The sequence below is a fragment of the Esox lucius genome, chromosome 6 (assembly GCF_011004845.1).
Source record: "Esox lucius isolate fEsoLuc1 chromosome 6, fEsoLuc1.pri, whole genome shotgun sequence".
Taxonomy (NCBI): domain Eukaryota; kingdom Metazoa; phylum Chordata; class Actinopteri; order Esociformes; family Esocidae; genus Esox; species Esox lucius.
Genome location: NC_047574.1, coordinates 11,163,052 through 11,175,457, shown reverse-complemented (window position 1 = coordinate 11,175,457; position 12,406 = coordinate 11,163,052). Strand labels below are relative to the sequence as shown.

Below are 12,406 nucleotides of genomic sequence, written 5' to 3'. Positions count from 1 at the left end.
TCATCACACATGCCACTCTGTTTATGTGAACATTTTTCACTACATGTCATTTAGTGGAAAATACAACTCTGGGGGGAACATCTTTTTAAGACCACTGCACCTTTTTCTTTCCTTTCCAAAAAAGTTGAAAAGGAACGTTTTGAGTGAAGATCAGAAGCGTTCAATTCGCAGTGGTCTCTTAATTTTGTCAGTATGTGTTCTTGTTCGTGTAAGACACAGCAAGGTTGGGACAGCCATGGAACAGATGCTGGTGCTGGATTAACGCTCTGAGGTGGCCAAAAAGTCTTACAGCTGATGGTGAGCGTGCACAGAACCGCTCCATACATCGTGATGACTGATGATATTGGGTTAGTGTGGTTTAGCTTGTCTGACACCAGGGGGCAGGGTAGCTTCTATTAATACAAAATCCCAACCCTAAATTGAAAGGACAGTCAGTGTTTGTATATACATTGTGTAATTTATTTTCCAGAAATGGCTGGCTCCAGTGACACTTGCACTAGCCTAATTTCAGTTCTAGATGAAAGCTGCTTCTGATCCGATGGGGCGTATGGTAGCCCTATCATCACAGAATGAAGAGGGCCGTGGTAAGTATAGTGTGTGTGTGTGTGTGTGTGTGTGTGTGTGTGTGTGTGTGTGTGTGTGTGTGTGTGTGTCAGATAAATGTTCATGGTGGTTGGTAATTGCAGTGGAGGATGGATGCAGGCGGATGTGAAACTGCTCTGAGCCAGCGAGATGGATGTCCAGTACATGGATGCCTGGGAAAACCTCCACACAGTTAATATAACGCAGGGATTCGGAGTTCTTCAGGAAATTCATCTGGGATTCGGCAGACTTTCTACACTAGCAGTCGTGGTTGAATACCCGGCTGAGCACGCCGGGCACATGCCTAGTGTTCCACACACGGCCCACATTTTGGGGTCCCCACAATGATTGAAACAAGTGTGCGCACGCATTCTTTTGTTCACTCCGGCGTATGTTGTATTTCTTCCATGCTGTGGCCCCGGGCAGAGCCGGGCTGTGTAATTAGAGAGGTGGAGATGGGCAGACATTTCTGCCACAGCAACTGTTCCCTTAAAGGCTGAATGTGTTGTCCTTTCTGTCATTTTTATCGCTCTCACTCACACTCTCCCCATTTTCTCTTGAAATTGTTAGGTCAGAGGTATGATGAACACACACACACACACTCACGGCACTTGTGGTTACACACTATTTTCCCCACGTTCTTCTCTCTCTGATTGCCCTCTCTAATATGGGCCTGGTCTTCCGGTGTTTGTTCACCAGCCTGACAGGGAACCATTGCCACTCAACCACCTAGTCACACACACCCTGTTCTGGCCAGCCTGCCTTGCACACAAATAACTAGATTGACGGCTATGGATTCACACAGGGACACACACAGGAAGACACAAACACACTACCTACCTAGATGGTATGGGCTGGGTTACACCTCTTAGTTTAAATGTCTTTAAACAGGGCATGCTGTTGATAAGACTTTTTCCACACAATCAATGTAATCTAATCTCAGTCTCTGCTTTTGCACAGGGTTACTGTGGTTGCGCATTCTCCTATTGCATCCATCCATCCACCAAAATGACTTACCACTATTGACTTTAATCTCAGACACACACATGATCCATCCTCCACCACATATTGATCACATTAAGCTTTCATGTCACATTCATACAAACACACACACAATTATCTACTAAAACGGCATCTTCTAAAATTTTGAGAACAACATAAAGAAAATGTCTATTAAGTATGGGCTTTGTGCTATATTATATAGCTATATTTCTTTTTTTATCTTGACCCAAACTGAACCAGGTGATCTCAGTTGAGGCCTAATATTCTCAATGCTTATAAAATCCAGGAAACATTGACATTTTAGTCATGTATATTATTTGCATACATGAAGTACTTGCAGTATTACCTTATTTTTAGTTTGTTACAGTTCTCATCACTTTCACCATTATTTTTGGTTTTTTATAGGATAAATGAGCCAAGTGGATGCCATGGACTGATTAGATGGATAGATGATTAATGTATCCTCCCTTGCCCTGGGCCATTGAAGTATGGTCATTAAATGAAAGGGAAGAGTCCCCAGCCGCCACTCCTACCCCCAACTCCAGCAGCATCTAGTTTCCTGTACAGTGACCAACCAGGACCGATCCTGCTGATCTCTGCTGAGGAAAGACAGACAAAACTATTGACCGCAGCTGCGGCAATACAATTAGAGAAGGGAACAACTTTTCTGGATGTTACAGTGTCAAGAATGATACACATCCATCAGCCATGACATTATGACCACTGACAGATGAAGTGAATAACACTGATCATCTATATAAATATATACACCGATCAGCCATAGCATTATGACCACTGACAGGTGAAGTGAATAACACTGATAATCTATATAAATATATACACCGATCAGCCATAGCATTATGACCACTGACAGGTGAAGTGAATAACACTGATCATCTATATAAATATATACACCGATCAGCCATAGCATTATGACCACTGACAGGTGAAGTGAATAACACTGATCATCTCGTCGTCATGGCACATGTCACTGGGTGGGATATATTAGGCAGCAAATGAACATTCTGTCCTCAAAGCTGATGTGTTAGAAGCAGGGGAAATAGGCAAGCATAAGGATCTGAGCGACTTTGACAATTGTGATGGCTAGAAGACTGGGTCAGAGCATCTCCAAAACTGCAGCCCTTGTGGGGTGTTCCCAGTCTGCAGTGGTCAGTATCTATCAAAAGTGGCGAAGGAAAAGTGGCGACAGTGTCACGGGCGGCTAAGGCTCATTGATGCACGTGGGGAGTGAGGGCGGGACCGTGTGGTCTGATCCAACAGACGAGCTACTGTCGCTCAAACTACTAAAAAAGTTAATGCTGGTACTGATAGAAAGGTGTCAGAACACACAGTGTATCGCAGTTTGAAACAGACAAGGATTGTTTGAATTATTGTTGGATTTCTTCCATAAGAAACAATTTTCAGTGCAAAATGTTCAAGCCCTGAGGAACACATCACTAAAAAGCATTGAAGTGACCACAGAATGGACAGATTGACAGTGTGTTGCATATATGCCATGCAAAGACATTTAATATAGAGAAGAAAGTTTGATATTATACTATGAATAATTAGGGGAAATTATTAGTAAAGTATTCTTTACTAAGGAAGAATTTCTATTGTCTAAAGAAATCAATACAATGATGACGGACCTAAAGATGTTTCCATGGATATATCTTCCTGGGAAATAACATCAGTAGACACATCTAAAGACAGAAAATGTAGATGCAATATAAAAGACAACTGCTGGGATTCCAATAGTCCATCAACACAGTGGTATCCGAGGTCAAATAACAATTTACTATTATTTTGCTCAGGAAGTTGAGATGCAGGTAATCTGAGGGAGGCCCACCGTTAGTTGAGGTCAAGTGATCTCACAAATACATGTGTAGTCCACGTGCCAAACTGGGCTATACCCTACCAGCAATGCTGCCATCTCTGCAAAGGAAGCTGGACCTATTTTAAAAGGCTGGTTTGCGGTTGGTCTCTATAAGGAAAAGTATACCCTGTGGTCTGTGCAGCTGCTTTGGAATACAGTTGGAACTCTAAATTTTGGTTCTATTCCTGTTATAGCAACTTCCTGTTAGTAGCATTTCACACAATGCACACACTACATAGCTGTGTTTCTGATGGTAGGATTTACACAACGCTGGTGTACGTGTTGTTGTGTAAAACGCCCCTGGAGGGATGTTGTGTAAAGGCCACCATCAGCCTATCAGAGCACAGAATTTATAGAAGGCAATCAGGCCAAACAAATTTGAACTGAAATTATAAACTGGTGATTTGGTTACAGTGGGACTCTCTCAGGTGACCTAAGTTAAATCAGTTGTTCATTCATACATTCATATAGTTTTCATATCTATGCCCTATATTGAATTATTTAAATAGTTAAATTAATTAATAAAAGCCATGAAAACTATGTGTCTATTATGTTACAAAAAAATGTCAAGACTTCCATGCTTTTATGTTGGAAATTGTCATTAAGATGGATGCTTATCTCAGTTCCATGTGGTACCATGCTGTGAATACAGAACATGGAAGACAGAAAACCTTTTTTTAGTCGACGCCATTAAGAATTAATATGAAATAGTTAGAAATCTTTCAACTTGATGGATATATTTGCTTGAAAAAATACTCAATTAATGATTGGTGGTCTCCCATAATATATAGATTGTACTTTTTTCAATACAACCACTTGTGAAAAGAGAGCTCTTCAATGTTTGAAGTGTTTTTTTGCTCCCTCCAATTGTACAACCCTGTTTCCAAAAAAAGTTGTGACGCTGGGTTAAATGTAAAGAAAAACAGAAAGCAATGATGTGCAAACCATTTAAACCCTACATTTTCAATAGAACATAGTACAAAGACAAAATATCAAATGCTGAAACTGAGAAATGTTACTGTTTCTTGAAAAATATATGCCAACTTTGAATTTGATGCCAGCAACACATTTAGAAAATGCTGGGACAGGGGCAAAAAAAGACTGGAAAAGTCATGTAATGCTAAACAAAAACCTGGTGGAACATCTCATAACTATTTAGGTGAATTGGCAACAGGTTAGTAACATGATTGGGTATAAAAAGAGTATAAAAAGAACATACCAGAGAGGATTAGTCTTTCAGAAGTAAAGATGGGGACTCTGTGAAAGACCGTGCAGGCAAATAGGTCAACATTTTAAGAAAGAAAATTCTCAACATAAAATTGCTATGAGTTTGGGGATCTCATCATTTACGGTACATAATGTCATTAAAAGGTTCAGAGAATCCCAAGATATCTCTGTACACAAGGGACAAGGCCGATATTGTATGGCCGTGATCTTCGGGCCCTCAGGCGATACTGCATTAAAAACAGACACGATTCTGTAGTGGAAATCACTGCACAGGCTCAGGAACACTTCTGAAAACTATTGTCTGTGAACACAGTTTGTCGCTACATCCACAATCCACGTTAAAAATACCATGCAAAGAAGAAACCATAAACAAGATCCAGAAACGCTGCTGGCCTCAGCTCATTTAAGATGAACATAGACAAAGTGGAAAATTGTCCCGTGGTCTGACAAATCAAAATGTTTTATTATTTTTGGGAATCCTCTGGACTAAAGAGGAGAGGGACCATCTGGCTTGTTATCAGCGCACTGTTCAAAAGCCAGCATCTGTGATGGTATGGGGGTGCATAAAAAGTTGTCGGGTGCCATGCCCCAAGAATTTCATTGTGCAGGGTGACACTGTGTTGTTCAGTGCATTTGATAAATAAACCTTAAAACGTGAAACTAGTGCACATATTGTAGCATGGGTGACTTGCACATCTGTGAAGACACCATTAATGCTGAACAATATATACAGGTTTTGGAGCAACATTAGCTGCCATCTAGACGACATCTTATCAGGGAAGGCGTTGCTTATTTCAGCAAGACAATGCCAAACCACATTGTGCAAGCATTACAACAGCATGGCTCCGCAACAAAAGAGTCTGGGTGCTAAACTGGCCTGCCTGCAGTTCAGACCTGTCACCTATTGAAAACATTTGGCACATTATGAGACTGAAAATATGACAAAGGAGAGCATAAATGTTGAGCAGTTGAAACCCTATATCAAGCAAGAACGGGAATACATCCCTTTCAAAACTACAGCAATTGGTCTCCTCAGTTCCCAAACACTTACAGAGTATTGTTAAAAGTAGAGGTGATGCAACACAGTGGTAAACATGACCCTGTCCCAACTTTTTTGAAATGTGTAGCAGACAACAATTTCAAAATGGCCATGTATTTTTCCAAAGACTATAACATTTCTCAGTTTCAACATTTTATATGTGGTCTTCGTTCAAATTTTTATTAAATATAGGGATAAATGATTTGCACATCATTGCATTCGGTTTTTATTAGCATTTTACGCCGGCATCCCAACTTTTTGGAAACAGGGTTGTATTTGAGAAAGTGGTTATTGAGACGGGAGGTTCTTTGTTACATGTTCCTGCATTTCAACTCTATTGGTACAAGTGATCTTTAGGATTACGTACAACGTAGAAATTACAGTATATACAAAGTATAAGAAAACTGATCATTATTTCTCCACAGCACCATTTAAAACACACGAATGCCCCAAATTATAGTTAAATCGAAATGCAACGACATACTGTGTGTCAGCATTTCTGAGTAAGCAGGAAGATTATTCAAAATTGAACATGTCTTAAGATAAAAAGAGAAACAGGCAGAGGGAGAGAGAGAGAGAGAGAGAGAGAGAGAGAGAGGTGGAGAAATGTGGGAGGGAAGAACAGTGATGAAGGGAGGTGGGAAAGAGTGAATGGATGAGAAGAAAGAGAGGGATTGACCAGGGACCTCATCTAGTAAGTACAGTCGTTCACTCAGTCACTCTCTCCTCTCTCAGTCTGTGATACCCAGGTCTGCACTGTCTGTAGCTTTCTAACAGGTGAGTCCACTCAACTCTTATATTATGCTGTAGTCACTAACTTTGCATTTACCTTATTGATGTTCTTTTGGTTTTGAATTATAATTCAAACTCAAATTGTTTGTTAAAATATTAGGTAATGTATGCTCAGTTTACATATTTGCTCTTGACATGGATAAACTGGCCAAAGACAAAAAAACATATGAACTGACATCAAGCATGTCTTTGAATCAACTTGGTCCATGGTGCAGGTTTATGCATGTAATGCCTAATTAATGTATACATGTTGGATGCAAATAAACAATATTAAAGTGGAATCCTGAAATAGGCTTTATCTGGATCTGGTAAAAGTGCAATCAAAGATGTTACAGAGGTGTTTTATTAAAATGTGGAATTTTATGACAGAGTTTGTCATACATTATGAATTCTTGTGGTAATTACTATTTGGTGTAGTTACAGACAATGAAAATAATAACTATGCTTCTGATGTCTCAAAAATGTGGAGAGATATAATTAGTACAATTTCTAAATATGCTGTATAATGCTAGATATTACTAGCGTATTTCTGGTAGTTGACTTGTCTACATATATTTGGTTAGATTTCAAAAACTAAAATGCTAATACTAAATGTATGTTTATGTTTGTGTGAAATGCAGTTTTGGGATTGAACTTCAGATCTGGATTCCTGTGGAAATATTTTTGAAGAAACGATTGAATGTTGGATATTGAAAGAGATTAACATATAAGACTGGTTCCTGTCAGGAATCTCTAAACTGTCAGTACACTTTTGATTTTGCTTATTTTTGCTGACCACTTTGAATGGGATTGAGAGAGACAAAGAAAACCATCCAGGCCCAGTTAAACTACCTGTGGCCTACCTATGTCTTCCAACAATAGGACTGCTTAGCCAGTCTCTGTCCAGATGATGTCAGTGTTGACCAGTTTGTGGAAAGCCATTTCTTCTCTTACAATCACACAATCATGGCTTTAAGCTCAAGGAATAGGCGCCTATTTTTAAAGTGAATATCAGGGCAGCTTTATGGCACTAAATATTATTATGTAATTCAAATTAATCACCCCGGAATAAAATATTGTTGATCACCCTTCTAAGTCCACTTCACTAACTAAAAACTGATTTCAGTAAATAACCAATATAACAAAACTATGAAATTATGTTTATAACTAATAACACAACTCTCTGTCGTCACAGACATGATGCATCGCATTTTCCTTTTCTGCTTGAGTTCTCTGCTGTTCCTCCTGATCTGCTCCTCCGTTCATTCGGAACCCCACCGACAGTCGTCATCATCCTCACGCCGCAGGACTGTGCGTGCTCCGGCTCATGCTGCCAAGGTGCGCCTGGCGGGAAACTTCGCCCGGGGACCGAACGAGGGTCGCGTGGAGGTTCTGCACAACAACACGTGGGGTACGGTGTGCGACGACGAGGTTGACATCAAACTGGCTAACGTCGTCTGCCGAGAGCTTGGCTTCCAGAACGGAATCACGTGGGCGCACAGTGCCAAATATGGAGAAGGTGTAGGTGAGTGATCAGTTGATTCGTTTTCGCAAAAAATAAAAAATATTGACTATAGTTCATAAAATAACATTGTAATACATACCCCATACTCTACATATAGTACCCACCTGTTGGTTTATATTCCAGATGTTGAATTTACTGATACTGTCCCAAGTGGAGAGGATGAATGCGTTCCTACTTAAATCACGTTTCCCAAACACATTACACTTGACTTTTACTTGCAGACCTGATTTACCATTCTTATAGTTAATAGATATTTCACAACAGCCGTAGCTTATTGGAGGATAGGTATGACATGATGGTGTTAGACAGCCGAGTCTAGCTACCGATATGTCGGTTCACTCGCCCTTCCCTTTAATTTGAATTTAAAGGGGGCAATAAAGAATGTCTATAAACCAAGGCAAGTGTAGCATATCGCAGGCAGTGCAAGGCTGTCATTACTGTAAAACAAATGCTCCTCTCAGGCCGTATATCGCGATGCGTTCCTGGCAGGCACCGACTGTAATGAGCATTGAGCAAGGCCCATACCTTATCCTTGTATCTTTACGACTGTTGCAGCCGTTCGGCCTGGTCAGTGCTGGGTTATTTTTTAGCTGATGTTAATTGGTGGTGATCAGGCCTACTGTTCTATGATTCACAACCCTTATGGCCTGCAGAGGTTGGTGACAGGAAAGTTCCATCTTAGTTGTGTGTTATTGCTGCAGTCTGTAGGTCTACGACACATTGAAGACATTATTTCAGTGAATCCATCTTCTTTCTGGTACAAGTGCCTTGCTTCACTAACTGAAAAAATAATTCAGTCCATTCATTCATCCACCCATTCATTCATCCACCCACCCACCCATTCATTCACCCACCCACTGAGTCATCCATCCATCTATCCATCCAGCTATGACAAGTTCATGTTTTCTGCTGATAACCCTTGCGGCTTTCAGCGGGACACCACATTTTGTAAGGAATCTATTCATGGAATGTCTATTCATGGAATGTCTGTGACGTTCAAGGACATTTCACAACTGTGAATTCCCTTTTTCCCAGGTCCTATCTGGATGGACAACGTGCGTTGTGACGGCACAGAAAAGACTGTGAAAGACTGTAAACATAACGGCTGGGGTGTCAATGATTGTAAGCACTCTGAGGATCTTGGAGTGGTGTGCAGTCCAGAACCAAGGCTGGACCAGGTCACTGGATCCCGTAATGTTCAGTCGTTGGCCCTGCGGCCGGATGTCAGCCCCTCGCCACAGTGGCAGAGCATCCTGGCCAATCACAATAACCACCGACAGGTTCACCAGGGGAACGGACACCCTCCAGAGAGGCCCAGACTGAGACAGCACCTTTATAACCCGGTTGGTGGCAATTTGCCTTCCTAACCCTGCCACCTCTAGATTCCGACATTTGGAGCAGCTCTAGAACCGCCAACTTTAATACTTGCTAATCTCTGTTATTCACAGATTGAAGGAGATCCTCAGTTTGCTGCCATATTTTAGTTACTGCAACAGCAGTTCACATTCAAGCTCTTTATTGACGTCACGCTCGCTACATTCAGTTTCACTTTTGATTGACCATATTACAAAAGCTGTAAAAATTATATTTTGTAAAATTTTTTAGAATATATTCAAAGATTTTGTTCCCAGTAATTTCCTTTTACTCTTAAGTGCTTCTTTTCTCACTTGAACTGAGGCTGAGTAAACTGTAGAATTTTGGCAACAAGTAAATGGCAGAGGGATTTATTTTTCCCCATCAGCCATTGTTCACGGAGATGGAAGGTGCCGCTTTTTCATTTGACAATGGAGTGGCATCTCTTGACCAATCGGAATTCTGAGTGCTTGACTTAGGATAAAATAAGTGCATCAACTGACAAATCGCATATTAGACTATGTTCATCAATATGTGTGTGTTTATGAGGCTTGTTCCATTAAAGTAGCCTATCCCAGATCTCTTTTGCCAAAAAAAGTACTGGAACACTGCATTTTATGATACGCTCCAGTTTGCATTATTACTGCAGATAGCTTTAACTACATAAAATGCCAAAGCCCAATTCAATTAACCAATCGATCTCTTAAAATGTTTTGGTTATTTAAATATTGAAAGTGTCCTTGATTACATGATTTTACAATAGATTTTCAAGAACCCCCCTCTGATCTCAGTATTCCAGCAAGGTGCGTATCCAGGAGGTACGTCTGCGGCCCATCCTGATGCACACGAAGAAGCGAGCCCTAATCACAGAGGGTGTTGTAGAAGTGAAGCATGCTGGGAGATGGAGGCAGGTGTGCGACCTGGGCTGGAACCTCAACAGCAGCAAAGTGGTGTGTGGAATGCTGGGTTTTCCTGATGCGGAACCACACAATGATAGAACATACAAGTAAGTCACTGATTTAAATACCATTGGTCCCGGTTCCTCAAATGTAACCGTGAAGACAATCTCTTTGCCAAGGGAATACAAATGTGAATTGAAGAAATGTGTAGAGGTGAACATTTTAATTTTATTTAAGAGTAAATATTTAAAGCCACTCTTATTTTGTCTTCAACACATATGATTTGTTTGCAAGCTGGTACGTTTCAGTCAGAATATTTCAGATTGGTTGATCATATGAGTGTTTTTCCTTTTTCTGCTTTTAGTCACTGGTGTTCTGACTTTAGTGTAAACATATTGGCCAACTACTCCAGCCCCCCCCTCCCCCCTACATTCCCAGTTTCGAGGCACCCTGCCCAGAATAGCGAGTGGGAAGACATCTCATATTCCTCTCACTGCACTTCATCTCCCTCTTCCTCTGCTATTTCTTCTGCATTCATCCTCTCTCTCTATCCCTCTTTCTTTCCACTGTGACCTCAGCCTCTCTCTCCCCCACTTCTCTCTCTCTCTCTTTATCGCTCTAATGCTATCTTCTTGTCCCGGCCCTCTCAGCCCAGACAAACAGCTTCACTTAAACTTTTAGATCCCTGTGATGAGCTCTAATATCCACACTGATTGTTCTTTTACGGGCCCATCAATAAAGAGGCATAGGGACCTGGAGGGAGCGACAAGGCTTTTTGTGGAGTGACTGGTGGTATCTGGCAGTTCTCACGTAGGGAGTTGAACGCCACCATTCATCTCTCACTTTTCCATACGGTTCCCTCAGAGAGCACTGCTGATGTTCTGCCAGCTCAGGCATATTGTGTATGTGTTTGTGGGTGTGTGGGTTGGTGGGTGTGCATGAGAGAGAGAACTCAGCAGTAGTAGCTAGAATGTGTAAATGTATGTGTCCAGGGGTGTCGGTGGGTGTTCTCCATTCCTCACTGCACTGCACTTCCTCTGAACCTGTGAAAAACGTTGCTTTCAGGATAGTTTAGACTAAATCTGTCCCATTATGAATTCAAGTCTTCTGTCCAGACCTACTTGGGCGCCCAATTGTAACTGACTCAGGGTGGAGACATCAGTTCTCCATTTGGACTTCAACTACCACAAATAACTGTGTGGGTGGGTGTGTGTGGGTCTGTGTGAGTTTGTGCTTGCATGTTTGTGTGTGTGTGTGTATGTGAGCTGACTACCATATCTGTTCCATACTCCAGGTGTTAGATTCCTGTTGCTGTCTACAGAGAGAGCTACTGTTTTAGCCAGTTAATTTCCTGACTAGAGTTTTCCTGTTGTTCCACATGAAAGTGAAAGGAGTTTCAACTGGATTGATACATTTTTCAGTTTTAGAGGACTGGATTGGCTTGTTGGCCAGTCATTTTTTGTGCCTTATATAAATTGCGTAATTATACTGTGCCTTTATATAGGAAGTGGGCACAGACTATAATAAGAAAATGACTACACTACCTTTTAGAATGAAGGGAAAATACAGTATTCAGGAGCATTAGCTTGTCCTTTTCTGCAGACTAGGTCATAACAGGCCATTGTTTGTTCAAACTGAACACTTATTCTTCTGTAATTATATTTAATTCTCATTTTAGTAAATTAGAAGGCACTTGGTATGGCAGCTGTGATTTTCTCTTTTTTTCTTTAGTTTGCTCTCTGTGGCCTGAACACAACGGTGTTAGGACACACCTGGTTTACCGGCCACATCAGTCACAGTATATTGACTTGCAAAATTATTATTCCAATTAGAAACCAACTAGAGTTATGATATTCAACAAGTGGATTGTTAATCACCAACGACGTGCATAAACTGGCCATTTGTCCCAGGAAGACAGGACAGGACTTTGCTAGCAACATTATGTCACCCCCTAATTGTTGCCTGAAAATGAAATAACAGCACTTTTCTGCTTCTAAATGATTAATAGAAGTTAAAGTCCTATAATGCCCAACAATTTTCTATATGTGCATCCTGTTACATCATTTTGGAAAAGTAAATAAAGTGAATTTGAGGGCATGCTTTTTTTAAACATCCTCTCACTTACATTGTTT

General features: G+C 40.9%; 1 protein-coding gene across 1 annotated transcript in view; it reads left to right on the top strand.

Annotated features, from left to right (window-relative positions):
• The first annotated feature begins 6,430 nt into the window (after positions 1 to 6,430).
• loxl4 (lysyl oxidase-like 4) overlaps positions 6,431 to 12,406 on the top strand; it is a 32,739-nt gene continuing 26,763 nt past the window's right edge. Inside the window, exons 1-4 of the mRNA XM_010889044.3 lie at positions 6,431 to 6,503; positions 7,693 to 8,022; positions 9,058 to 9,365; positions 10,167 to 10,381. Coding sequence (XP_010887346.1) covers positions 7,695 to 8,022; positions 9,058 to 9,365; positions 10,167 to 10,381 — 851 coding nt within the window. The 5' untranslated portion in view covers positions 6,431 to 6,503; positions 7,693 to 7,694. The remainder of the gene's footprint in view (positions 6,504 to 7,692; positions 8,023 to 9,057; positions 9,366 to 10,166; positions 10,382 to 12,406) is intronic.